This window comes from Anguilla rostrata, chromosome 3 (genome assembly GCF_018555375.3).
Source record: "Anguilla rostrata isolate EN2019 chromosome 3, ASM1855537v3, whole genome shotgun sequence".
NCBI lineage: Eukaryota > Metazoa > Chordata > Actinopteri > Anguilliformes > Anguillidae > Anguilla > Anguilla rostrata.
The window spans coordinates 26,669,788-26,697,769 of record NC_057935.1 but is presented as its reverse complement, the minus strand read 5'-3'; the positions used below and the strand labels follow the sequence as shown (position 1 = coordinate 26,697,769).

At 45.8% G+C, this 27,982-nt stretch overlaps 1 protein-coding gene across 7 annotated transcripts in view; it reads left to right on the top strand.

The window, feature by feature from the left end:
* The window catches only part of herc2 (HECT and RLD domain containing E3 ubiquitin protein ligase 2), a 119,215-nt gene that overhangs the window by 186 nt on the left and 91,047 nt on the right, over positions 1-27,982 (top strand). For 4 of the 7 annotated variants that reach the window (XM_064326999.1, XM_064326997.1, XM_064326996.1 and 1 more), the window contains exons 2-16: positions 1,356-1,466; positions 6,253-6,346; positions 6,848-6,979; positions 11,575-11,806; positions 13,305-13,405; positions 16,519-16,660; positions 17,256-17,366; positions 17,819-17,990; positions 20,147-20,320; positions 20,660-20,677; positions 23,411-23,599; positions 24,100-24,251; positions 25,496-25,653; positions 26,760-26,873; positions 27,357-27,608. In XM_064326999.1, the coding sequence (XP_064183069.1) occupies positions 1,356-1,466; positions 6,253-6,346; positions 6,848-6,979; positions 11,575-11,806; positions 13,305-13,405; positions 16,519-16,660; positions 17,256-17,366; positions 17,819-17,990; positions 20,147-20,320; positions 20,660-20,677; positions 23,411-23,599; positions 24,100-24,251; positions 25,496-25,653; positions 26,760-26,873; positions 27,357-27,608 (2,152 nt within the window). The remainder of the gene's footprint in view (positions 1-1,355; positions 1,467-6,252; positions 6,347-6,847; positions 6,980-11,574; positions 11,807-13,304; positions 13,406-16,518; positions 16,661-17,255; positions 17,367-17,818; positions 17,991-20,146; positions 20,321-20,659; positions 20,678-23,410; positions 23,600-24,099; positions 24,252-25,495; positions 25,654-26,759; positions 26,874-27,356; positions 27,609-27,982) is intronic. The other 3 variants (XM_064327000.1, XM_064326995.1, XM_064326998.1) reach the window with 2 other exon arrangements.

Genomic DNA, 27,982 nt, shown 5'->3' with positions numbered 1-27,982 from the left:
AGGTGCGGTCGCACTGAAATATCTACGAAAGATTCAAATGGCTTGGCCATAAATTGAGATGTTCTTGCTAGCTGGCTACCAAGCCAAGCAAACTGCACCAAGGCAGTATCAACAACACAGGGGCAGAGCAACTACTAGCAAAGGCACCCAACAAGCTTGAGGCAGCTTCTCGGTAGCTAGGTGCAGTTAGCGACAGTGTTGAAACTATCGTGATACAAAACCACATTATCCTTGCTTTCAGTCAGATGAGTCGTGTTAATTAGCTGAGCACAAAAGGCAACACCCCTGTCTGCGATTATTAATTTATTTTGCTTGACAACTGTGTCTGACCATGACGTTCGGCATTGGTTGATGGCTAGCTAACGTTAGCCTAGGTATGGAAGTGGCATAAGCGACATCTTGTTGAGGATGGCTTGCTAAATTAGACGGCAAATTCCCTAGATTGTCGATAACGAAGCAAACTATGAATTTTCGAAAAAGAACGTTAAGGATTGACATTTAGTAGATAGACAAAGAAGTGTGCTTGCTAAATGTTATAGCTACCGATATTGTTATAGTAAGGATTGGTGGGCATGTCGACTCGTCGGATATTGCACTGCTGCTACAAGCGGACATTTTCAAAGTGAATTAATACCGAAATATGGCAGTACATTGTTTTATAGCTACATACCCGTGCGTGACAATATATTAAAATTAAATCCAAGAACAAATAATTCAGCAAAAACTTAATTTGATGCTAAGCAAGCTGTTGAGGAACCACCCTTGTGTAATAATATTTATTTATTTCTGCTTTCTCCATGGAATGTAAATCATGTAACGCTGACATTGCTAGCAAACGGCCCGATGTGAAGACTGTGGAGCTATTTGTCTTTATTGTAATGCATTTTGTTTATATTTAATTTCGTCCAGTTCCCAGTGGTATCATTGTGAGTGATAGTTATAAGAATTCAGTGCATATATGAGTTCGAGAAGTGTGATGGCTAGCTAACGTACGTGGATGTATAACAAAGAAGTACTTTACACGTTCTGTGTCTCGGACAGATTTTCCAAAAATTAATAGATAAAATAATATCAGTATGTGTATGTATGCAAGTAACGTGTATGTTTATGTAAGTATATGTATATATGCGGAAAACCCATATGTCATAAATATATTCCATATTATTATTATGCTTGTTTTAAGTATATCATCACAACTGTATTTGAAAACCAAGTTGCTTGCTAACTACCTGCGTAAACTGCTTTATCTGTCCTCAATCACTCAGAAACCACAGCACACACATTAGGAACAAAGCATTTCATTCATCATTTGAGTTGATATGCTGTGTCATTTTGTCTCATTTTGTCTTGTGCAGTACAGGCTGCAATTTGCAGCCAGGAGAACAGACGGAAAGATGCCTTCCCCGTCCTTCTCCTTGGATGCTCAGCTGAGGTTTCACAACAAGTGGCTGAAGATAGATTTACAGGTAAATAGATTCTGTCAGTCCTGTTTTTCCCTTCGCTGCCTGCAACACTGTCACAGCATGCCAGTTTACTGTCCCGTCAGTCCTGCCACAGGTGTTTTAGGCCACACACACACTGTTTTAGGCCTTTGGATGCAACATTGTCTTAGTCTGACTGACCTCATTGACAGGGCAGTAGTCTCTGGTCTTTAGGTAATCATCTTCTAGGAGTTTTTGGTGTGACGATTAGAGAGGAACCTCCTTCCAGCTCGGACACACAGCAACCTCCTCCTTTGACTAAATTGGTGTAGCGAGTAGTTTCGGCTGATGGATGTGCTTCTTCAGGCCATCTCGAGTGAAATGTTTGTTTGATATTAGCGTATAAAATGTTATTTTGACTAGGTTTTGCACCGCTGCACTGGAGGCTTTAGCTGTTGCATGTGATGGCCTTTTGATGATCTTTATTAGTTGTTGGTAGTGATATGTGAGTGTTGAGGGTTCATGAAGCCTGGATTGGGTGGAGCTATGGTTGTCTGTCAATCACTGACTTGTTTGAACAAATCAGGTTTCACATGCCACTGGGGATGATTGGTTCAATTACGTGAGACAATGATAGTGTTTTTGGGTTCATGAAAGTGTTATATGAAGGAATAACACAGACATAGCCTTGGATTATGCAAGTATTTGGCTCCTCCATGAACAGTAGTTTATTACTGCGTAAATCATCTAATGAAAGGTTAAATAAAATAAAAAATAAAAAAATTACTGTAGGCCTAACCTTTCAGTGGTTGGTCAAATCAAATTGTTGTGACATTTGCTAATAGATTATTGCAGTGTACTTGTTTTGTTCCATATGAAAAATAGCTGCAGGAGATCATAGTTTTGTGTGACTGTGTACAGCTAACACCAGAACATGTTTTTCAACAGAAGTTCTTGTCATTTGAGGACATGTATTCCTAGTAATTAAGCAAGAGTACATACATAGCTATTTTTAACTACAAAAAATCTTTGGCTACTTTTTCTTGCGTGAGTGTTAGGTTGATGCGCATTTGTAAGCAGTCCTGGGGAAAATTGAAACAGCGAGTTGAATAATTCAGCAGTGATCATTTAAAACACCTGCTTGTGTTTTTTGTGACTCCAGAAGACCTGCATTGTGTATGAATGGCCAGAAATGATGTGCATTGAAATAGCAGGACGATGTGTTCTGCTGTTTAAACTGAATTGTATTATGCTTGATTCTGTGATCCCAGTCTCATGCAAAAGATTTGATTATCTCAGACAGATGTGAGGGACAATATGCTTGGTCTGGTGCACCAGTCAGGTTGCGATTCAGCTTGCCTGAGAGAGTTGTCACCATTCATTCTTGTAGGTCAGTCAGAAGTCTGATGTGTGGTATGGAGCATTCTCCTGGTCACTGAGGTTGTCTCCAAAAACATGTTGCACCCTTTTTTCCTTCACCTGATCCATAGAGCATGAATAAGTGAAAGCAATATGGCAGAAACCTGTACCAGGTCAATCAGTGGCCTCAGACCAGTGAAATGAAGAAGGGAGGGAGGATGCTACTCAAAGTAGGCTATTTGGACAGTGCCCTAGTCCAGGAGCAGTCTGTTAGCTATCAGAGGGATGATGTGATGATGTTGATCAAAGGAAGTGCAATTCTATCATTTTTGTATCCTGCCACAGCAATAACCAAAGCTCAGTATTTAAATTTTATACTAGTTGACAAATGTATTTTGTCTGATGGAATTTATAATGTTTCTTACCTTTTGAAGTTTTTGTTTTGCCTACGTTTTTATTTGACATTTATGGCTCTGGTGAAAAACTCAGTTGTGCATGAGTTTTAACCTAGGGGCATCGGCTTGGTTTGGTCCAGTGCTTCACTGCTTTATGAAATTAAGGTAAGGAGTGACATGCTATTTTAATTAGGCCTTCCATTCCCACTGTTTTCCCCCAGGACTGATCAGTCTCAGGCAGTTTGGGCCAAGTTGTCTTGGGCAGTGTAGCTTCTTTTAAGTACAGGTTAATGAAATTTGAAACAGATGAAAAGATGTGACTTTGAATATAGTAACATGGACTGTAGGTGCCCTTTTGTCCAATGAATTGCACTGCACTTGAGTGCAATGCAGCGCATTGTTTGGTGAGCCTAAATATATTAATTTCAGTTGCTGAGAGAAAATCGAGTTTCGCTGTTTATATGAATTCGGCCAAAGTCGCGGCAGAGCTATAAGCTATCAGCTTGTTTGTTAGTGCATTTCTCGGTTATCCTACAATGCCTTTGTTGAGAAATCAAGTACTAACGAAGAACAGATTCGTTTGTGTACTTGAACCCTGCAGATTTTTCGCATTCGCCACACTAAGAAGAGTTGACTGAATTGCATGCATATGCTTAGGCAGGTGAACGAACCTAGCTGCAAAATGTTCATCCACTGAAAATGCGTAAAAAGTACAGCTGTCCCGACGCAAACGTGTGGCTTCTGTCACGGTACAATCGATAACACGTAACGTGGATGTAAGCTTTTCCGACGAGTTGAGCGCATTGATGTCTGTGCCTCACGCTGGCTCCGTGTAGTTCGCCGCCACCGTCCGCATCGAGCAGGTCCGCTCGGCTCTGATCCTCCCGTCCCACACAAGCTCGGATTCTGTGAGGTCCTCTCAGGGGCAGTAGAAAAGCTAAGTTCTTAAATTCCCGCACGTGGCTAGTGGCTCGCAGCTTCTCAAGTCAGCTGTTTTTTTGGAGTGCATATATCACGTGCGCGTGTGTTTGCTTTCAAAGGCAATTGACCTAGTATTGCTCAAGGATTCTGAGATGTGCTGGGAGCCAAAATTAGACTTCTCAATGAGGTCGGACTGGTGAAAGCTCGTCTTGCCTTATTGCTCCTTGGTTTAGAATTTCAAGTGTCATGTTCAATTTGCCCTGTTCTATTGACATTTGAAACCAGAATCTTGGAAAGCCTTGTTCCCAGCCTGTCAATCAATATTCATTACCTCGTTTTATTTATGCTGTGCTGTTTGTAATGATGTTCAGTTACAAACATATAATCACTCTGCATCTTTCTGCTTTTAAGGCTGTTATGAATTTGTGCAAGCAAGGTAGAACAATTCGATTTGTGATATTTAATTCTCAAGTCTGGTTCAACAACAGTATTCACTTTGTCAGTTTGACAAGACCTAGTCTGTCAATGCTTTGGACCGTTATACAGCAGTTATCTGTCAATAAAAGCTCTGATTGTATCTGTTTTCCCCATAAAGATAATTTGTACAAAGGTGCACTGAAATAATTTGTCATTGTATAGGTGGTGAAGTAACTCTTTTAATGTTGGTGGTAAGAAAGAGACAAACTATAAACAGGCTGTTCTCTGTGTGTCTATATATATATTTTTAAAAATTAGCAAATGTTGTCTACTTGCAGATATTTCATTAAAGACTCCATAGACACAATAAAATAATACCGTAACTTTAATCCAAAGGTTAGAAAAAGGAGACCTGCCTTGGTATGGCCTGGTGATTCAGTATTCCATGTAGAACATCATCAATTTGAAGTTATTGAAGAATTAGATGTCACCTAATTTTATTTGTTGTGTAATTGTGAATGATAATAATTTGTACACTTTGTTAAACCTTTAAAAGTCTCCTGTATTACACATTTTGCTCATGCATTTAAAATGTGTCATTATATTGTGTTTGAAATATAAATTGTTGAAAATAAAAACATTATCAGCCGACGAAAATAAATCGCAATGTATTCACATAGTGTGGTTTGACAAAACATTTGTCACGATATGCTCTACAGCAGCAGCCCCCCCCACAAAAACCTGGGATAACTACAAATGCTTCTTATGCATTAGAACCAGTGACGACCCCTGTGACACAACATACCTGTGTTTTCATTTTAGCCTGTCGCGCCGATCAGACGAGTTCAATGTTTCGAACAGGATGCCTTTTTCGGCTCAAAGAGATACCTGCTTAAAATATCCGTGACTCAGACAGCATTTGAAGAAACAGATGTGAATTTGTTCAGGGTCATTTCTTTACCACCCGTCAGGGTGGGTTCACCTTTTCAGGAAGTCTGCAGGACCATTCCAGCGCTAAACTTTAGATGTGGATCTGCGAGGATTTAAATTGGAGCGGGCTGAAAGGCTGCAGTTAATTTTATCCGGCTGCCGTGCCTGTAAGGGTACGCATTGGCAGATGTCCTTCCTTTTGGCGGGGGCTTGGATCAGCTCCCATGTGCTGGAAATAGCAGGTGAACCTGAGCCATTGTTCTGTTTGGCACCAGGAGAGCAGCATTTCATTCCTGTCGCGGGCTCCGACAGGGGCCCGCTGGGTAGGCTGCTCGCACACAGACTCCAGCTCGCGGCCCGTTCCCCCGCCCTGCTGTTGAAGGCACATGTTTTAATGTGGGTGTTAGAATCAGAACCCCATCCGTTTTAGAGCCACAGGTTACAACTGCACAAAATCGATCCGGGCCATCCCAGGCGGCCCCTTCCATTTTCAGAGACAATTTTTACAAGATTTTTTTCCGGTCAGTCCGTCAGTTGCTGGTGTCTGTCTAGATGGGCGACCCTGAGGGTTTTCTTAGAATTTAATCGGAGTTGTCGCAATCATCTGGTGACTCCCTGGGACAGAACCGGCAAGACATTCCCGTGGAATACAGATTTTATGTGCGTGAAGGTGTGTGGCGAACGTTTCTGTAAGTTTTCTCAGACTTTGAGTTGGCAGGGTTCTCTGTTGTGCGATGAATGGAGGCGGGTCTTACTGGGTGAACGTGGAGCGATTGACGGCCTTGGTGTCTGATGTCATTCTCTTGCAGCGCGCCTTCTCTCCGGAGGGCCTGAGTGAGATGTGGAATGAGATGGTGAAGGATGAAGAGATCACCTGTAACGGAGAAGAATCTGCTCACCCAGGTAAGGCTCCAATACGCTGCTCGAGTGCGAGGACTCTGGTTCAAGTCCAGGCCTCACTTTGTTTATTTAGCATCAATATTTATTTAGCCTCAGCGTTGTTGCTGAAGTGTATTTACATAGCTGGCACACTCGTCTGTGAATGTTTAATGGATTGTAATTTTTCTGAAGCAAACCTGATTAAGTAATTACCTTGGTCAAGGGTGTCATGACGCTGCCAACACTTGTGAATTGTGAACAACACTTGTGAGTTGAACGGGTAGCCGTTACAATCGCAAATGCTAAATGTCATCTTGGAGGAAAGTTAGGTGTACAGACAGAATTTCTCTATGAAGAAAATTGTCTGTGCATTTTATGCTTTGTGCTAAATTGTCAAGGTGTTTTTGAAGATTAGTATTGACATAGCCCGTGGGGGGTGGGGGGGTGGGGGTGATGTGGGCTTTGGGCGCCCCCTGAAACGTGCTGATCTCTCAGGACGCACCTCTGCTCTTTTGGCCCATGCAGAGGACTGCGCCGATTGCTTTGGTGGTCAAAAGAAGGATGAGTCTAACGACAAAGAGAAGAAGGAGGAGGAGGAGGCGTCCACGTCCGTCCACCACTCCATCATCGAGACGTGGGACTGGGGGCGGCAGCCAGGTGGGTCAGCCTGAATTTTTTCACTGCTGTTTTTTCCGTTTCTTTGTTTAAAATTGTGACATTGGTTTTGTTTGTGCGGAATGTTCCGGGCCATGGTTTGGTGGGTGCTGATGCCACTAGCCATTATAACAGAAACCACGTCGGAGATTGTAGCATCGTCCCTCTGCTTCACTGGACACTGAACAGCATTTGAAGTTGATCTGTATGTTTCTCTTTTGCCCCTCTTCGAAGCGCGCCCCCCCCTGTTTTTGCCAGCTGTTAAACGAGCGCTTACTAACTGAAATCCTGTCTGTGAAATTGTTCAGACCTGTTCTCGGGAGTCTTTCGGCACTTCACCCAGTGACATAATTTTCGGGGAAAGCTAAATAGGCTTGGCTACTGCTAAGTAAGGGGAAGGGAGTAAAGGATTACTGTTCTGGTTTCCCACTAAATCATCTTCCACGTACATTTATTATATTTATTTTCGAGCCCCGAAACCCCACCCGTGCTACGTCTCTGAGCGCCGGCTAGCTCTCTCCTGAGCAAAACACTGGCTAAATATAACCCTGTGGGGTTTCAGCAGTCTCCGGGCTTTACGAGGCTGCTCAATCCGGAGCAGCGTGCTGGGGGTCGGCAGCGTGTATTTGAGGAGCAGAAGGGGCCTGCTAGGCTGAGGGGGGGGGTTTCTGCGTGCAGGCTATGCGTAGGGCTGCTAGGCCACGGTGCGTCTCGCCGATGCTGGAATTTAACCTGCGCCGCCCTACAGTCTGTCTGCGTTTCTGCTTTTGACGGCTAACCTCAATCTGCTCGCGTTTCGCTTCCGTTTAAAATGCGGTGGATTGTTTCCATGAATTTGGTTGAAGGAGGGTGGGGGTTTTTGCCATTCCAAATTGAGGCATTGAAGTAAGAATGTGATGAAAAATGGAAAATAATTATTATCACTATGATATGATAATACAAACATCCAGCATTCCTTAAAGTAGAATGAATTACTCAGGAGGATGTCGTTGGGAAGAACTCTTTTATTATTCACTCTTGTTTAATGCAAAACATGCATGTAAATTGGCATTTGTGCTCCTGGTGACCTGTCATTGGCTTTGGTCGGTAAATTATAGATGTACGGGTGCTTGTCCTCTGTACCAGAAATGTGACTTGCCAATATGATGCTCCTGTCTTTTAACCTTTATCATGAGTGTTTGCGGCCTTTCTGTTTCCCTCTTCCCAAGCTCCCATAGTTTTTTTTTGCGTATATATTTTACTTCTATGAGAACAGACATCAATAACATGACACAGATGCAATGAATTTTAGTGAATTTAGTGTCAAAACCCTTCCGAATGACTGGATCTGTGACAGGCCTAGATACAGGCACATTATGGGCGGGGGGGGGGGGGGGGGGGGGGTTCAAAGGGTCAGACCCTTCAGCAGTTACATTGGAGGGCAGGGTATAGTCAGTGCCAGAAATTTAAGGCCTGTTGTCATGTCTTGCTTTGCTGACCGTGTTCAAAAACTGCTAAAGATTGCCCCTGACTGTATTTTTTGGCAGTCATACAGGGCAGAGAAACTCGGTCCTGGGCCTGGTCACGTGCTGAGCAGTTTTTGTGTTTACTTGTGTTTAATTGATGTCGTGTCTGCATTCTGGAACGGCAATCTCGTATTTCCCTTAAGCATTCATGACACGTTTGGCTAGGGTTAGCAGCGATGTTTGGGTAATGTTTTAAATTTGGCTCCTTGCTTGCTAGTTGGTAAGCAAGAGTAGATTGCGTTGTTTATGGCGGTTGCCTGGCGACCCAGTCGGCGAGTCTGCTGTCAGCAGCAGACATGGATGTCTCTCAGCTCCCCGTTAGCCGTTTGAAGAGCGCTCCTCATTTATGCAAATGCTAATTAATCTGCACGTTTTATGATCAAATGAAGCCATCTGTGATCCGCACTGTTATAGCGAACTGTGCGAATGTCAGCTATGTTTGTGGTTCCAAATATTAAAAAAATGTTTTCTTTTTGCCCACCCCAATGTCGATGCCAAGGGGATCGTCTCCACCGCCGTCGTTTCGCTGGCTCATTGACGCCTGTGGAGCGCCAGCGACGGCGCATTTTGATTGACAGCAGGAGACGGGGCGGCGACCTCGTGTGCGCTCCTGCCGGGCCCCTGTCGGCTCTGATTCTCTTCCCGCCGCTCGCTGCGTTTCCCGCCGTCTCCCTGCGCGAGGCCCAGGGGCGGCTCCAGTTACTGTACAAACTGACCGTGGGGGGCCCAGTTTGTCCTCCCCCCCGAGGTGTTTGTCCCCGTCCCTGGCGCCCTGTTTACAGATGAACTTGGGCGTCGCTGCTGGAGATAAGCAGCTGTTGTGGGCGGGGCCTTGTGACAGGGACCCAGGAGGGGAGTTCAGAGGGAGATCAGTCTGGCTTCTGAGCAGTGCCACCTGCACATTTTCCAGCTGGAAAAATATTGTAATAAAATATTTTTATAGTTTTCAACAGTATATTGTAGATCAGTGCACTTTTTGGGAAATAATACAGATAAATATATTTCACAGTGTTGTATTTTTAAAAAACCTTATGAAAATGGAATATACAGTAATATATTAAAATGAAATATAATATTCAACAGTATATTTTGAATATGTGTACTTTTAGGAAAATATTGCGAAAATATATTACACTGCGATGTATTTTTTAAAATATTTTTTCAATTCATTTCTGAAAGTGGCAGTAATTTATATATTTGCCCATATATTATGAAGTGATAATTTTATTTAATTTTTGAAAGTGTATTTAGTTTCTGTAAGGGTTAATTTGGGAACTGCTAGCTCACCCGAAATGCTGTCGATCCAAGGTTTGGTTTCCACGCTCTGCTGCCAGGTTCATTACACGTGTTCAACCAATCAATAACGTCTTGTGTGGAAGGGAGTGCCTTTCCCATTATGTAGATGCAAAAAAAACCTTGAAATGATTGACAAGCAATCAATCAGATGTGACACAAGTGCTGTATGAAGGTACTTGTGCAGATTGGGAAGATAAAATACAAATTTGATTTATGAATGATGTTCTGTTATGTTATGTTATGATGAATGTTCCTGGTATGGTAATTTTAGGGTACCGTAGCAGAGTAGACAAGCAAGCGATAATCCTTATGGCTTTTTTTTTTTTTACAGCTACCAAAGAACAGGGCAGCAGCCTGATCAACCCTCTCCTCTTTCCTTCTGTTTAAAAGAAGCAGGTTTATGAAGCGCTTATTGTGAGGGTCTTGAAAGGAACAATAGTTGTCAGGAATTCATTACGAGCAAGCTGCTTGTTTATTGACACACATTGACCAATCAGATAAAGACGCATGCACAGCATTCCTGGTCAACGAGGGTTGACCATTTTTTTCCCCCAAACTTTTCTCCCAAAAACCCCAATGACCCAATTTATTAGCGAAGCAAATCCTTTTTTTTGTGAGTGACCGTATGTTCTTAAACGTGGAAGATGTGATCGTCATGAACTGAGACGCAGTCAATGTTTTTAGTTAATATGAGAATGAAATTTGTAGCATTTCCCCATATTGTCTTCATCAGTGAAATTGTGCTAATGGCAACAAAAGAAAATATGAAATTTAAAATTAGTCTCCCGTGAGTCATTTATTAAAATGTTGCATTATGGTAATTGAATGTTCCTGCTGACACGCATCAGTGTTCTTAAGAGCTACTTGTGGACTGTGATTAGCACAGTGCATGTTGCAGGTTTTAATTTGGCGCACCGTTTTCCTGTATGGGAATGCCAATGGGATATGCAAAGGAAGTTTATTTTAGTGTAATTTGGTGGCCCATTTTAAGCCCACCTGTAACCCACAATCTGGGAACCCCTTGCTCAAGGCTGTTGTGTTACCCCAGGAAAGGCTACTATTTTGGCTAGCGTATCTTAGGCTAGTGTGACTCAGGGCTTCTGCTATCAGTCAAGCGGAAGGGAAGTGCTGGAATGTAGCTGTGACTGTTCATTGTTTATTTAGTTCTACTGGAAGACCATGTTGTGTATGGACCACCCCCTTCTCATTTGAACGTTTGAGGTTCTCGGGCTTTAAAATGGTTGAATGAAGTGTAGGCGCTCCCACAATCTGCCATGACGAGCTACCGCTTTGCTGTTTGTACTCTTGGGAAATGGTGCTTTAACTAGAAAGGCAACCTCACTTGGTCATACTGGTTCACGTTCTTTCACCGTTAATTAAACCAGTAGATTGACCAGGAACCCTGTTGACTTTTGCGGTGATGACTTGGGGAATCAAAGTGAGTAGGGAATTTAAGGGATTACTGAATCTGATGTATGGTGATGATTGGTTGGCAAGATGTAGAGAGCCAATATTGTTAGAACAATGCAGTCATCATAAAATCAGAAACATGGAACTTAGGTTCTCAGATTGATCAGTGGGTGTTAACCATGTCCTGATCCATCCCGCCCCAACCGGGGATAGAACCATCTTGTGGCTGTTAGCAGGAATTACTGTAACGTGTGAATGTAATTGGGCGCCTTATGAATGTACTGTAATGCTTGAAAGTAATGTAATGTATTCAGTGTATAAATGTGATGTAATGCCTGTATCCCCATCCCTGGGTTTACCAACCCCCCCCATCACTGTGTGGTGCAGATGAGAACGAGCTGAAGGAGTGCCTGATGGTGCTGGTGGAGGACCAGCAGAAGCTGGCGACGCACACGGCCAAGAGCACGCTGTCGGCCCTGCGCCTCCGGCAGCGGCTGGTCATCCTGGAGCGCTACCTCATCTCGCTCAGCCACAGCATGATGGAGGAGAAGTACAAGTCCCGCTGGAAGAGCCCGGCCAGCCCGCCCGGCCCGCCGCTGCCCGCCGCTGACAACAAGAGGTGCGCGCCCCGCCGCACCGCCGCCGCCCTCGTCGGCCGCGCGCCGTTTTCCCGTGGGCCCGAGGGTCTGAACGTTACCACGCGTCATCTGGGCTCAGTGTTCGGCTGGACCGCAACAGCGGGGCCAGCCCTGCAAACGCGAATGTCTGTGACTGAGTGAGTGACTGACTGAGTGAGTGATGAGGTTACACCATTGGTCGGCCGAGTTATGACGTCGCGCCATCGGTCGGCCGGTCCAGCCACATACTAGGTTTTCACCTGGTCTTGTTTCCATACACACCCAATGCATAATATAACAAAAAATCAAAAAGTGTGTAAATAATAATAATTATTATTCACAATGGGTGGGCCTTGTTGGTCATGGAGTGCAATTATTCATAATGCAATTGAAACCATTAACATGGTGTCCTGCTTTGGCTCAGAGTGATGGGTTAATGAGTTACCCTGCTGTGGTTCAAACAGTGTGAGGGGGAGGGGGTTGTTCACTGTTTAATCCATATTATATGGCAGTGATTTTGGGCAAAAAAAAAGTGGTTATATGGCAGGCTTCTAAGGCCATTTACACCTGTTCTTATTATACGTCTTGAGCATCGGGATTATATCTGGATGGGGATTATCCACATAGAAATGCAGGTGTAAATGCAACCAAGATCCATTAGGGCCTGATTCAAATCCGATCGCCTAAACCACTTCAGGAGGTGGTCCGATATTCATTCGAGACGAATGTCATACAATTTTAAATGAATTTGTCTTTACGATACGTACAGTATGACAACTAAAACTCCAAAAGTATAATGTCACGTGACATAGCCGCCCCCCACAGCAGAACACATGTAGCTTTACACTCACAACAAGCATGGAGGACATGCATGGTTGGAATTTGTGTGAAACTAAATGCGTACTAGCGATATGGACAGATAATTCTGTTCAGAACAAGCTTCAGAGTAGTTACAGAAATCAAGCTATTTTTTGCTACGACTACAACCAGGGTTGCAGCGGTATTAAACGATCTCATACGAATAATTCCCAAATCTGGAATTATTCGGATTAACGGTTCATGAGAAGATGTCTTTTGAAGGTTTTAAAAACATTCTAAATAGCGGTCAAAAATCATAGACGGAGCTTTTGCGTCCTGGAAGCAAAAATATCAAACACGAGGAGATACACTGATGTACTAAATTTGACAGTTCTAGCACGAATGGGATTGCTGGGCTGAGGGTTTGACTTTGAGACCTGATTATAGTGCCCCCTGATGGCCAACTCATTCCATTTCTTTAGTACAGGTTGTGTGTGTTTAGTACAGTCGGTGTGGAAAGATGGATGAGAAGTTACCAATGTTTCGCCGAAATAGAGGAGAAAAATAATAATAAGTGATAGGAATTTCAGCAGTTACAATAGGTTTCACCTGCTTGGCAGTGCGACACTAAAATGTTTGTAAAATGCTTAGAAATGCACCTGAGTAGGATGTATAATTGTTTGTGTGTGTGTGTGTTTCCAGCCCACGTCCTGCTGGGAAGGGGGTGGAGGGTCTTGCCAGAGTGGGATCCAGGGCGGCCCTCTCCTTTGCCTTCGCCTTCTTGCGACGGGCGTGGAGGTCAGGTAGGCAAAGCAAATCTCCCAGCATCCTCCACTGCTCACATGACACTACTGACCTCTATCAGAACTTGCGCAGAGGGGAATCTGGGGTACACGGAAACAGTTTTATCTTTAGTTTCATAATTTCAGTGGTGGCTGGATTTAAAGAGATAGTTGGCTTTCTGGGGGTTTTGTTATATTTCAGGTTTGGTCTATGTCTTCAGTTTCCCCAGGATCATTTGGTGGTTTCTAGCTAAAGTAAATAAGTATTCTTCTGGTGACTACAAAGCAGCCTGTACAGCACTGAGATCTAGCTGTTTTTACATCATGCTGGTAGTTTCCTTTTGCATGCGCCATAGGAAATAGATTCAACCAAAAATAAGATGAAACATCTTTTTGAAGAATGTAAATGTACACCTGCACAAGCTCTGGAAACATAACATCGCTGCACATACAGTCATGCACATCAAGGATGAAAGCAGTATTTGCATTCAACAGACTGCCTCTATTTCACACAAATGACCATTAAAACCACATCCTTGGTTACCAGGAAACTCCAATACCCTTTCAAAAAGTCAGAATGGAGCCAGAAAATGAAAAAAACAGGAAGCAATTTTGCAGTGGGAGTCAGATGAGAGAGATGCCCCTTTCATTAAAATGTTACGTTCAATTCATTACACTAGAAAAAAAAAAGAGCATCAGATCAAAAGCAACATCGAAATGGGCTGAGAGAGAGAGAGTGAGAGATAGAGAGAGAGAGAGAGAGACCGGCGCTTTGATTCCCCCGCCCCACCCTCCCGCACTAACGGTGCATTTGAGTCCCCTGCACGTGGACCTCAGGGGAGCTGTGGAGACACGGTGCCGTTCTGTCAGCAGGGCCTGTTGCTGTTCATAAATAGTTTCCAAATGCACCGAGGTCAGCGGTGTTGCAGACCCACAGCGGTTGCGTAACGGGGCCCTTTCGTGACCCCCCCCCCACCCCACTGCGCTGCGATGCAGGCTTCCCGAGGCTCCGCCGCATCCTAAGCTCTCCTCTGAAGGGGCTGGATGGGTGGGATTGTGAAACGGGTCTTTGGCAGCAAACAATGTGCACTTTTTATGACCTCTTTCGTGTCATGTATTTTGCTCGAGAACCGATGCTTTCATTTACACAGCTGTAGGTAGGTAATGTTGTTTGTGTATGTGTATATCTAACGTATACACTCACACACATATACATACACATACAGACTTTTTTTTCCTGGCTCAAAATAGGGCTCAGGTGGTGACTGTGTGACGGCGACTGCAGTTGGCCCAGCTTTACTGTCACCGCAAACTCTGCGTGTTGTCCCCCTATATTTAGCTACATTTAGAGTGTAGAGTTCTGATCTTCAAGAGACCCCCACAATGCATTGGGATGCAGACGACAAAAATTAAAAAACGTGACAAAAATTAAAAAAAACTGGAACAATCTAAATATTTATTGAAGGGTTACGCATTGTAAGAGCGTAATTCTTCAGGAATAGTGGTATTTGGCATTTCATTTTTGAGACTCAAAACTTAAGGTACAATATTAATGAACCGTTTAACTTACTGAATCCGCACAAACGCCAGCTTACTGTATTTAAATTATTTTTATACATTCACTCAGAGAATGCTTGCACCGTCTTTTTTGTCAGGGCTTTTGAGAATTTTATTTCTCAGTTCAGTCTGCACAGATAGGCAAAACAGTGCAGCTTTACACAGTAGAATCCATGTAATTGCATAACGGATTTTCGCATAATTCGGGTATTTGCACAGAAGCGCCAAATCCCAAACAATTTCCCGTTCATTCCAGTGAAAAGAGATTGCATATTTGCATAAACCATTGGGGCAGATTTTGGATATTTTTATGGAAAGAGCGCAGGTGTATTCAGTTGAAAATGACGTCGATAGCGGATGCCTGAGTGGCACACTCGATATAGGATGTCCGTTTCATTCTTTTATGCAATTAAGCGGATTCTACTGTAGCTAATTTAGCATGTCTAAGGTTGCAGATATACATGAAAGCAGTAAAAACTTTAAAAACTTTAAATGCAGTATCATTCACAATGAAGTAGTTCTAGTAGATTCACAGGCCATTACTAATCCTCTTACTGGTTTTTTTTTTCTCCTGTAGGCGGGTTGAGAACATTTAGGCAGTCCGCCTGAGACATTTCAATGCAGAAAAAACCCTGATGTATATAAAACATTGCAGTTATGAATGTGTACACATATTTACGTACGCACATACACATGTGCGCGTGTACAAATGAGCAGAGATTACCTCATCTTTATTTAAATATGAAAATGCGTGTAAAAATGCAGTCACGGTGTATTTTTACGTGCATACAGTTATGAACTATAAAGGGAGTCCTCTGTGTGATCCCTGCCGTCCTTTCTCATTGTCTGTAGCTTACCGGCTCTCTTATTCTCACGGAAAAGGGAAAATAAAGCCTCAATCCGACGCATCGCCCAGCGCGGTCCTCTGAGGCTGGGTGGGAGCAGCGCGTCTGGCTCTGTCTCCGGGCGTCTGCCCTGCAACACGATCCGCCATTCCGGCTCAGAGTTCAAATAATAACAGAGGACTCTGCCCGACTGAGCCTGGCCGCGCTGCACCGTAATGGATCAGAGAGGGCTGTGGCTAACGCAGAGAGAGAACAGAATGTTCCGTATGTGTGTGAATATTGTTACGCGTTAATATTTCAGTTGACTGCTGGATGCAGTGTCTACAAATGTCTTTCCCACCAATAAAGAAAGTCGAATTTGAAATGTATATCGAGGCAGAGTAGGGGCGGACTTGTTATGTTATACTGTGTTATGTGTCGTATTTCCTTATGTCATTCGTGTTTTGTATATGCTTTGCCAGCGCTGCTCTGTTTGCCCTGTCAGTGAAGCGCCGTAGTGACAGATGGAGAGCCAGAGAAACAGAGAGAGAGCCAGAGAGAGCAATTCTTGTTTAGCCATGGTTGCAGTCTACTGTTCCCTTTGGACCCTGTTGATATGTGCCTACTGCCTGTTCTCCAGAGCGAGAGATAGAAAGACCAATGGAGAGATTCTTGGTTAGCCTTGATTGCAGTATGCTGTTCCCTTTGGACCCTGTTGATGTGTGCAAACTGCCCCGGTGTCTCCTGGGATAGGCGAGGACGCGGACCTGTGCAGCGAGCTCCTGCAGGAATCCCTGGATGCCCTGCGGGCTCTCCCAGAAGCCTCTCTGTTCGACGAGGGAACCGTGTCCTCCGTATGGCTGGAGGTGGTGGAGAGAGCCACAAAGTTCCTCACGTGAGTCTCCACTGGGCTGGAGGTGACATAAGCGCCAGGCCGTCGCTTCTCAGGAACCAGGCCTGATCTGGGATCAGGCTTCCCTGTGTGTGTGCTTACCTCATCCATTGTGAGCTAACAGACAAAACTGACCCTAGATCAGTTTAGCTGTGGTGCTATAAGAATATGGGATCTGAGTGATCCTCATGGTAGGGATCAGCATTACTACTACTATGAATTTCTTTATAAATACGGGCCCTGTTCTCTCAGTATACACTCTGAATGAGTGATGCATGTATGAAGAAATTCCTGGGGTTTCATGGTGCATTATTTGGTAGCTGTATAATATATCTTATGGAAAACACGCGATTGAGTGTTGTGCCTGTGTCTTGTAGTGCAGGACGCAGACTAGCACACTCACTTCGCTCAGTCGGTGTGTCTCATTGCAGTGAGCGGCAGTACCTTATTATGTCCACTAAGCCGGTTGCAGTCCCCAGTCAGAGCTTGTTCAGATTTAGTTTTTAATTGAATAATAAACTTTATCGCACGCTGGCTCCCGTGTTTGTGAACGTGTCTGAGTGTGTCCTGGGTGTGTGTGTGTGTGTGTGTGACGCAGTGATGTCCACGGGAGTGCCAGTGCTAAAGGCCCAGGAAACATTCCACTGCAGGACCAGCACCTGGCCCTGGCCATCCTCCTGGAGCTGGCAGTGCAGAGAGGCACCCTCAGGTGCGTGCGCGTCCCTCCTGATCATAATGCAGTCACACTTGTGTACGCACACGCTCACACTCCAGATGCTTGCCTACACATGGGCTCACCCTGACTGACGAACTCCACACTCTACACTTACTCCATGCTGACCCACCTTTACTCACACACACAGGCACACACAGAGACACACGCACACACACACACATGCACAAACACACACTCACACACGCGCACACACACACACACACACACATGCACATAGACACACGCACACACACAGACACACACGCATGCGCACATACACAAACACACACACATGCACATAGACACACGCACGCACACAGACACACACGCACGCGCACATACACACACACACACACACACTGCATATAGACACACGCACGCACACAGACACACACACACACACACATACACACACAGTGCTAACCCCGCCTCTCCCTGTCCCACAGCCAGCTGCTGTCTGCCGTGCTGCTGCTGCTGCGTCTTTGGGACAGTGGCGCGCGGGAGATGGACAACGAGCGCTCGGCCCAGGGCACCAGCGCCCCCCTGCTTCCCCTGCTCCTGCGCTTCCAGAACATTCACTCCAGCAAGGACCTGCCCAGCGCTGAGGAGGAAATGGAGGTGAGGGCCACTTCCTGTCTGAGAATCTGTGTGTGTGTGGACAGGGCACCTCAGGCAATTTCACATTAGCGCGTGCATTAGCTGCTAGTTTTCACCACTTTCAATGGATGGCATGCACAACTAGCAAACACAGGCAGTTGATCGATCTGTCATAGAACAAGACCAGGTCAAAACCTAGTATATGGCTGGACCTAACACACTTCATCCGGCCGACCAGTGGTGTGACTTCATAACTCGGCCGACCAATGGTGTGACTTCATCACTCAGTCAGTCACAGACGTTCGCGTTTGTAGGGCTGGCCCCGCCTGTCGCGGTCCAGCCAGAAATAGCATTTTCACATTAGCTCACACGTGCTTGGTAGGCTCTAATGATTTTCAGTGGCCGTTGCGCAGCTCTCACTGAAACCGGTAAAAACGTGCCCTGGCGCAACAGTGGGACGTCTCCCATCTCCACTGCTGAGGAGCTGGGTTACTGTGAAACCGTTCATGCCCAGAGGGAGGCTGTAATTGTGTGTACATCAGTGACATAATCGCCAAGAGACCTATCAGGGAATAGGGAGAGGTCTCCACAGGGTTTATATATCGGCTGAATAAAGCCATCGTTTAATTCCTACGTTCTCTTTCGCTCAGGTTAGCAGAAGCCTGGGCGGTGGTTCGAGTGAACGGCGTGAAATGAATGTGCCTTTGTGTGCCGGGCGGTACGCTTACGGGCGATGGCGTGGGTAGCGCACGCATGGGAGCGCATATCCTGCCTTCCGCATTCGCTAAATGAATGCATATATGGGGCATCTGCAGTCACGCAAACGGGCTGAAAGTGCGTGAAAAACCTCCCGCTTTCGAATGCTAACAGCGAGCTAGCGCTTCCTCGCCGCGCTCGCTCCGGCGCTCGACAGATGGGTTTTGCGGACGTGTTGACCCGCTCACGCACCCTGCGGGCACGCCTCGTGCGTATTCACGCTGCCAGACGCCTCGCAGAACCAGGCTGCGGCTCCGGCCCCCGGCGCATTCTGAGCGTCAGTCATCTTCCCTAGTCAGAATTCAACTTTTTCCCCTCCTTTTCCGTTTATTTATTTTATTTGTTTTGTTGAATTTTTCTTGCACACAAAAAAGTATGAAATTGTAGGCTTAGGTCTGAATAGTGTTCACTGTGTGAACTAAACTGTGTTCTTGGCTAGAAATAGCTGTACAAAATAAGTATTGTATCATATTGAACCTGTGTTTAGTAGAGTGACCATGAAATGCACTTTTTGTATGTCGCTTTGGATAAAAGCGTCTGCCAAATAAATGTAAATGTAAATACAGTAAAATACAAATGAAATAAGTTTGACAGCAGGTTTCCTGTTCTGTGGAATGGAAGAAACGGTTGTAGAAAAGGTTTGTTTTGGAAAGGTGCCCCATGCGCATTAGTAAGGGATAGATGATTTAATGGTTGTATTTAAACTTTATAGTACAAACAGTGCTATATGTAGACTGTTTAAACTTTAATATTAGCCAATACCAAAAAAAATCCCGATGGAGAACGGCTTTAACGAGTCACCACACAGCTGGTTAAAGCCCTTCCCTGTCTGACTGACTGTGTTCAGTGTCATATTCTTCTGTGCGTGACTGAACTGCTGTTTAAGTGTTAATGGGTTTCTGTAATGGAGCCAGAAGGGTGAAACCCTCACTTAGCTCCACTTACAGTTTTTTTTAATTTAATTTTTACATTTTTTAAAGGAAGCGTTTGAGGGAGCTTCCTTTATAGTCTATGCACTGAACCTATGCGACAGTTCACCATGACAGAAAAATGACAGAAGCTTCACCTTTTTATTATTTAAGCCTCGGCTGAAAGCTCACTTGTTTTAGATGGCCATTATTGATTTTTAACTCATTTCATTTCAACTCTATTCAAGACTTATCTTAAAAAGAGGTCCATAGCAGGAGTAGAAAAAAAATAAAATAAAAACTTGTTTGCTGTTTTTATTGTTTTTATACTTTATATTTTGTTCAGTGCATTTTTTTATGTAGTATTTTTATTCTGCTGTTTAGCACTTTGAGCTGCTACTTTCAGTGAAGTGTGCTGTACAGATAAGTGTCTTATTGTCAGAGTGCACCAAGCTCAGGGTTTTTGTGAAAGTGCGCATCTCTAAACGGCGTGCGCTCCCCGCTCCCTCCCAGGTCCTCACGGCGCCCCTGAGCCCGAACGAGAGCCTGCTCCGCTACCTGACCCTGCCGCAGGACAACGACCTGGCCATCGACCTGCGCCAGACCGCCGTGGTCATCATGGCGCACCTGGACCGGCTGGCCACGCCCTGCAGCCCTCCGCAGTGCAGCTCGCCCACCTCGCACAAGGTAGCGCGCCCCGGCCCAGGGGACTCACTGGGAGCGCTGCTCTGTCCCTGTGGATCCCAGTGTCTCCCGCTGCATGTTGTGCCCCTATGGCTGATCTCCATGAGCTTCATCAACACCACGCTTCAGTTGGTTCCTGGATTAATTGCATGTTCACAGGAACTATAAACACCATGAGCATTAGTGTATTTGGATACTTAAAGATTGGTCTAATGGGTACTTGGTTATTTTAATATTGATAATACGTTGATGCAATGTTCGAGGTTGTGCGGAAAAAGTTGTGTGTGAGCGTGCATGTTGGTGCTCACCCTGCCTCTCTCCTGTTTCCCTGCACTCCTGAAGGATCATGGGAATATGCAGGTAACTCAAATGTTCTTTCCTTGGCTGTGTCTCGAGTGGTCAGCTAGTTGGCTTGGCTCCTTCTGCAGAGCCTGTACCGATGACCACATTTCCACAGTCTGGACAGCCAGGTTGAGCCAAAATCTTGAGCGGCTTCATGCATAAAGCCTCATGTCAAAGACTTGGGCTGCTGGCCCAGGCCATTGAACCTCAGAGGCATCGGTGTTGCACTAAACTACTGCCAATGCAACACCTCCTATGTGTTAACTTTGTGCTCCCATTGACTGCTAGCGTCCATATTTTCATAACAAGCTATTTGTGATAACCATGCCCTTAACAATGACTGCGGCCATGTGCCCTGAATGATCCAGTGACCACAGGGAATACGAGGATTAGAAAGGGCCAAGAGTGAAGGCGTGACTTAAGGACCACCAGCGCCTCCTAGTGGCCGTGGAAAAGAAAAACCTGTTGGCAACTTGGCAAACGCTAGCTCTCCCAGAGTTCTGACAAACTGCCCTGCCCCTTAGGCTGACCTACTTACTGAAACTGCATGTGTGCCTCAACGTCTTTCACCTTACTGTCAAATACGCATACTCCTACCCATAATTCTGTGCTGCCTTGCCATGAGCCCGAAAATCTGCTGCGCTAGCTTACTAACATCAAGCGTCTTTGGTTAGTCAGGCAGCAGTTTTCTTTTATTGCTCAAAAGTTAAAATTACTGTCAGGCCACATTTGTGAAGTATTTCATCTTCATGTGAAACAAATTCATGCAGTGCTGTCCTTTAACATGAATTATATTTAAGTACGTTTTGGGATAGCAACATTAATGCGTGTATCACGCAGTTTATCACGACGACCTGCGCTGGTACCATTGGGGGTTGCGCTTGTCTTTCGGGCTAGCCTGGCCGTTTCAGGAAGCGGGTAGGTCATTTTGAGCAGGTGGGTCAGTTCGTGAGAACGGTGGGCGTTAGCGTGACTGTGGGAACGCGGGCATCGCGTGCCTTTCCCCCGGGACGGCCTCTCCTCCGCTCTCAGAACACTAGAGCCTTTTGTCTCTGGATCCACCCGGGTTGCTCCAGTGGCTCTCCGAGGCATGTCCTTATTAAAAATGCATTCCGAACTTTGCAGGAGTGCTTAGAGCGGGTGGGGGAGGGGCAGCCGGGTTCAGCATTTTTAATATTGTTAAGCTTTCCCAATGAGGAATGTTCAGTCAGCCGTCTAGAATCTTCCCAGCTGTGGGGGGAGAGAAATTGGAGGATGTCTCCGTGTCTGTCTCTGTGTGTGTCTGTCTGTGTGTATGTCTATGTGTGTGTGTGTCTGTGTTGGAGGTGCTTTCTCTATAGGAGACATACTCCATTAAGCATGTCCTTAAAGCAGAGAGAACAGTGTCATCCTGCTGGTATCGCACTTAGCATTTGCCGGTTGATTTATTCATCAATCTTTAACGAAGATTGTGCTCTCTCTGCTTTGTTTTCTTATGAGCAGCTCTCCCTTGATCATCTAGTGCTATTCCAGGGATGCACTACTGTAACTCGGTACTTGGCTTTTTCCCAGAAATGCAAATGTTCCGTTCGTGGACCGGAGAAAAAAAATGGACTAGTCTATTTATATTTATAGTGTGCCTCTTGCGTATGAAAGATGGCATCCCGCCACTGTGCTGTATGATGCAAATAATTTGGTAAATCACATTGGGACCACAATTCCCCTAGAAGTCTTCAGGCTACTATTAACTGTATAAGCAAATTCAGAACTATATATATATAAAACCCAGATCAAGGCTTATGCATTGATTTTAATGTTAATTTGAGTAAATTATTACTTTCATTCAAGTCCTAAGTGTAACTGGAATTCTGTATTGACCATTGTGTGTGTATGCTCAACCATTACTTACACTAGAGTGTAAGGGATTTTTACATTTATATTACATTCAGGAATTTATTAAATGTTCTTATCTAAAGTGACTTACTAAAGTGCATGCGTAAAGGCTTAAGCCCATTTGTGACGTGTGATGTATGTGACGTGTCAGAATGGTGTGTTTTCAGTTGAACGCTTTTGTGGCACAGAAGCGTCGACAGTATGTCGCAGAAGCCGTCATACTGTGTCGCACACTGTGATTGGACATTTTACCCATGTAAAAAACGGTCAGGAGCTTGGAGTCTCGTAGAGGCTGCAGAACCCTCCCTGCAGGCCTTTGGCGAAGTATAAATGACAGACATCATGTCAAACCCTCATTTTTGTCGCACGCCATTTGTGGAAAGTGTTGTGTGAGAAAGCATAAAATAGGCTTGAGGCAGAGAAAGCTCCGCCAAGTCATTAGTGTCAGTATTTTGGTTGACTGATTCAGCGGTACACAGACTATGGGAGACATCTATTCGGTTGTGAAGTCATTATGAGCAATGGCACCTTTGAGCACTTAGCCGTACTATGCTTCATTGATGAAGCGTCAAATTCTGTTAATTCGCCTGCTTCCTGTGATTAATTGCCTGCTAACTTTGTCCTTTCGCTTCAGCGTTTAGGTACTAAAAACAGGGCTATTGTCAGCACTTTACCCGGAGATATCAATCCATGCTTTTCACCACCCAAACTGATGTCAGTTAATTGTTATTCATGAAAATGACAGCCGTCTGTGTCATGAAAATCACAGTTGGGTCATCGCTAAAAAGGTTTTGTGTGCCCCTGGACTAGTTGTCATGGAAACGTGACAGTTGATTTGAATGCAGTGCTGAGGCCGGGTTCCCTCTGACGCCCTCCCAGGGCACTCTGCAGGAGGTGATTGGCTGGGGCCTGCTCGGCTGGAAGCTCCACGCCAACGTGAACGGGCCGGTCCAGTGCAAGGCCCTGGCCAACCTGGGGGTCACGCAGGTCGTCTGCTCCGAGAAGGGCTTCCTGGTCCTGTCCCGAAGCGGGGCCGTCTACACGCAGAACTACAAGAGCACCACCCTGGTACTGTGGCCCGTTCCCCGCCTCGCTGCAGTCACGCTGTCCCGTACAGCTGCTCTTCTGCCCATGAGCAGAATGCTTCCGCTACAAAATCTTACCTCTTACCTTCTTCAGCTTGTTCCTCTGTTATGTACCCCCCTTTTTAGGTTGGTTATATTTTAACCAGTTTGTAAACAGTCCTTTTTTTAAAAAGAAAAAAAAAGAGAGACCTTATTTTCCCAAGAGAGCGACAGTTATAATTTAGTTGCTGAACTCATCTTAACTGTAGGTTGGGGTTGGACATCCCTGGTCTGGCACTGGCTGTAGGTTCTGCTCCATTTCATTTTCACTTCAAAATCCAGATGCCAGTCCAGACCCAAGATGCCAAGTGATTAATTGGGTGATTTCATTAATCAAAACTGGCAGACCCCGAGCCCCTGTCCCCGTGGTTCGGTGTTGAGCACCTGCGTGGCAGCTCAAAGTGGCCTCCCGGGTCTCGCTGATGGGCTTTCTCCCTGTTTCAGGCTCCGCTGCTGGTGCAGGCCCTGTCTTCCAGAAAGATCATTAAGATAGCGGCTCACCCTGATGGACAGCACTACCTCGGGCTGTCGGCCAACGGGGAGGTCTTCTCCTGGGGCTGCGGAGACGGAGGCCGCCTGGGACATGGGGACACCACGTGAGCACTCGCATACAGTGTTAATAATGCATCAGCTGTCGTTAGAGCTATTAGTCATCAATAACAACAGTAGTGCTATATAGTAAAGCCTATCGTAATTATTATTATGATTTTGTACATATGTATGTATTGTTGTCTTTGTGTTGTGTTTTATTTTATTACCTTTACTTTTGTTATTTTTCTTACTGCTATGGACCTATGTGTCTGAAATAAAGTTAAATTGAATATTATAGCTAATTATTATAGTTATATCCATACTAGTGACCATTATTGATGATTATAATGGTCCTTATGATTGTAATAATTCATCGCATTTATAGCGGTGAATGGGGGGTCTTTGTCACTGATATGCAGCTCTCACCTGGGTGATGCGACACACAATGTTTCCCCAGGTATTAATAGTGTGGGTGCTGTGGCTCCGCAAACATCCAAGAAAAATCGCTAAATCGTCGGACTCCGATTCAGATCTCCCTAATCTCATGTTGAGCCATTCGATAAGTGTGTGATATTTAACAAAATTGGCATTGTGCTGTGATGTTTTCACCTGGTCAGGTGTAGGATAATGTGAATGCCACGGCTTGCCAGTTCACCCCGCCCACTCGGTTCGGTGTGCTGTAGTGAGGTGCGGAGGTGACCCCGCCCACTCGGTTCGGTGTGCTGTAGTGAGGTGCGGAGGTGACCCCGCCTACTCGGTTCGGTGTGCTGTAGTGAGGTGCGGAGGTGACCCCGCCCACTCGGTTCGGTGTGCTGTAGTGAGGTGCGGAGGTGACCCCGCCCACTCGGTTCGGTGTGCTGTAGTGAGGTGCGGAGGTGACCCCGCCCACTCGGTTCGGTGCTGAGTGAGGTGCGGAGGTGAGCCCGCCCCTCGGTCGGTGTCTGTAGTGAGGTGCGGATGACCCGCCCACGGGTTCGGTGTGCTGTAGTGAGTGCTGTGGAGACCCCGCCCACTCGGTTCGGTGTGCTGTAGTGAGGTGCGGAGGTGAACCCGCCCACTCCGTTTCGGTGTGCTGTAGTGAGGTGCGGAGGTGACCCCGCCCACTCGGTTCGGTGTGCTGTAGTGAGGTGCGGAGGTGAACCCGCCCACTCCGTTTCGGTGTGCTGTAGTGAGGTGCGGAGGTGAGCCCGCCCACTCGGTTCGGTGTGCTGTAGTGAGGTGTGGAGGTGACCCCCGCCCACTCGGTTCGGTGTGCTGTAGTGAGGTGCGGAGGTGACGGCGGGTTCTTCCTCCCTCCCTTCCCGCGCAGGTACTTGGAGGAGCCCGCCATGATCACGGCCTTCACGGGGAAGCAGACGGGGAAGCACGTGGTGCACGTGGCCTGCGGCAGCACCTACAGCGCCGCCGTCACCGCAGACGGGGAGCTGTACACCTGGGGCCGGGGGAACTACGGCCGGCTGGGACACGGTAACCGCACTGCTCCGCCCCTTTAGAGAACCTTACAGATCTCGCACACGGCATATGTACCGAAAGCCGTTCAACTTTCCATGAATGTAAGGCATTAAAGACTGCAGCCACCATGAGTATAAGGACAAAGGCTGCTGCCACCATAAGTGTAAGGTCAAAGACTTCCATCATTGTGAGTGTATGGTAAAAGACTGCGGCCACCATGAGTGTAAGGTCAAAGACTGCGGCCACCATGAGTGTAAGGTCAAAGGCTGCAGCCACCATAAGTGTAAGGTCAAAGACTTCCATCATTGTGAGTGTATGGTAAAAGACTGCGGCCACCATGAGTGTAAGGTTAAAGATTGCGGCCACCATGAATGTAAGATCAAAGACTGATGCCACCATGAGTGTAAGGGTCAAGGACTGCAGCCACCATAAGTGTAAGGTCAGTTAGAGTAAGATGGGTGGATACTGCAGCCACCATGAGTGTAAGGTCAGTAAGTATAAGATAGGTGGAGGCTGCAGCCACCATGAGGTAAGGTCAAAGACAGCAACCACAGATAACTATGGAACTATCTGACAATCTGCACATTTTTATGAGTACACGGTTGAAGCTAAGTCAAATATCAACACTGTGCAACATAAATGAAACCTTAATGTAGATATTTTTACAAGAAGAGGTATTTAACTTACCAAATGTTCTACTAGTAGACTCCTGCCATCTTGTTAAGATATTTTGGGCTTCTCAATTTGCCAGCGATTGGTCACCTGCCAGGTGCAAAGGTGAAGTTGAAATAATTAGAACTCTTGAGCTTCATGGTACTAGAAGTGCAGGTTGTACTCTTCTGTGTTGTTCCCGCCATTTGAAACTATGAAAGACAATTGCTTGTTTGTACTTTTTTGTGTGAAAGACCCTTGGGCATGGCTCAGCCTACGAGTGACACGGCTCAATGTGGTCCAGTCACTGTTTAATCCAATCCTTCGGCCTCTCTTTGCGCTCCTTATTAAATCTGACCCACTCTGAGGAGGTTAGCTGCTCCCCTCCAGGGAGCGGTTGCGTTTGGGTCGGACGCGATTCGGACCGCGGCGTCTCACCTTGCTTCTCGTCGCGGTTCCCGCCCCCGCAGGCTCCAGCGAGGACCAGACCACGCCCATGCTGGTGACGGCGCTGAAGGGGCTGAAGGTGGTGGACGTGGCGTGCGGCAGCGGAGACGCGCAGACGCTGGCCGTGACGGAGAACGGTGAGGGGGGGGGACGTTTTTGCGCCCGTTTGCTCGGTTTTGGGGGAACTGGGTCAGTCACGTCCGTCCTCTTAGCCTGCATTCGAGTTCAGCCAGGAGAGCATTCGCTGCAAACCATGTCTCCTGTTTCACCAGTTTCACTGTTCAGCAGTTTAATACTGAAGCTTCTTATTGTGTCCCCATGATTTTTATTTAAATGCTGGATGCTACAAGAAGGTGAGCAGTTTTCACTGTGGATTTCCTGCGGACTGTTTTTAAAAGTTAAGAACAGGTATTACATTTATTAAAACTTAATTTTAAGTACCAAATTATTATCAATTTTCTTTTTCAGCATCTTTGTCTTTGGCAGACATTTTACTTCTCTATACACTGCCTTTCAGACATTAGCATATGTTTGTGGTGATGTTCTAATGTTCGCCTTGCTGAGAACAGGTCTGGTGAAGTTTTGGGGGAGGGGCCTAATCACGTCTCCGCCCCTTACAGGTCAGGTGTGGTCGTGGGGGGACGGAGACTACGGGAAGCTGGGCAGGGGAGGCAGCGACGGCTGCAAGACGCCCAAGCTGGTGGAGAAGCTGCAGGACCTGGACATCGTCAAGGTGTGCTGCGGGAGCCAGTTCTCCGTGGCGCTGACCAAAGACGGGCAGGTGTACACCTGGGGAAAGGGGGACAACCAGCGGCTCGGACACGGCACGGACGAGCACGTCCGCTACCCCAAACTGCTGGACAGTTTGCAAGGTGAGTGACTGTGGGGCCCGGTCCACATTGGGCCTTGGTTATGGGTGTCTTCTGTTTGTCATCATCCAGTATCGACCTACAGGTGTGCTTAACTGTACAAAGAATTAAATAGTTAATTTAAATGAATTTGTTTAAAGGGAAAAATTACCACAATTACTATTACAGAAAGGGAATACAATAAAAGCTCTTGCAGCTCTTTACAATATATGGGTGAATATGCATATTATATCTGCTTTCAGATGTAGGGATATATGTTTTGAATACACTGCTGTGAAATACATCGTTATGTTATCTGTATTCAGTATTGCAATAGATTTCATTTCTGTAAAGGTAGTTAAGTCTGTTGTTGCTTATGATTTCTTATTGTAGTGTAA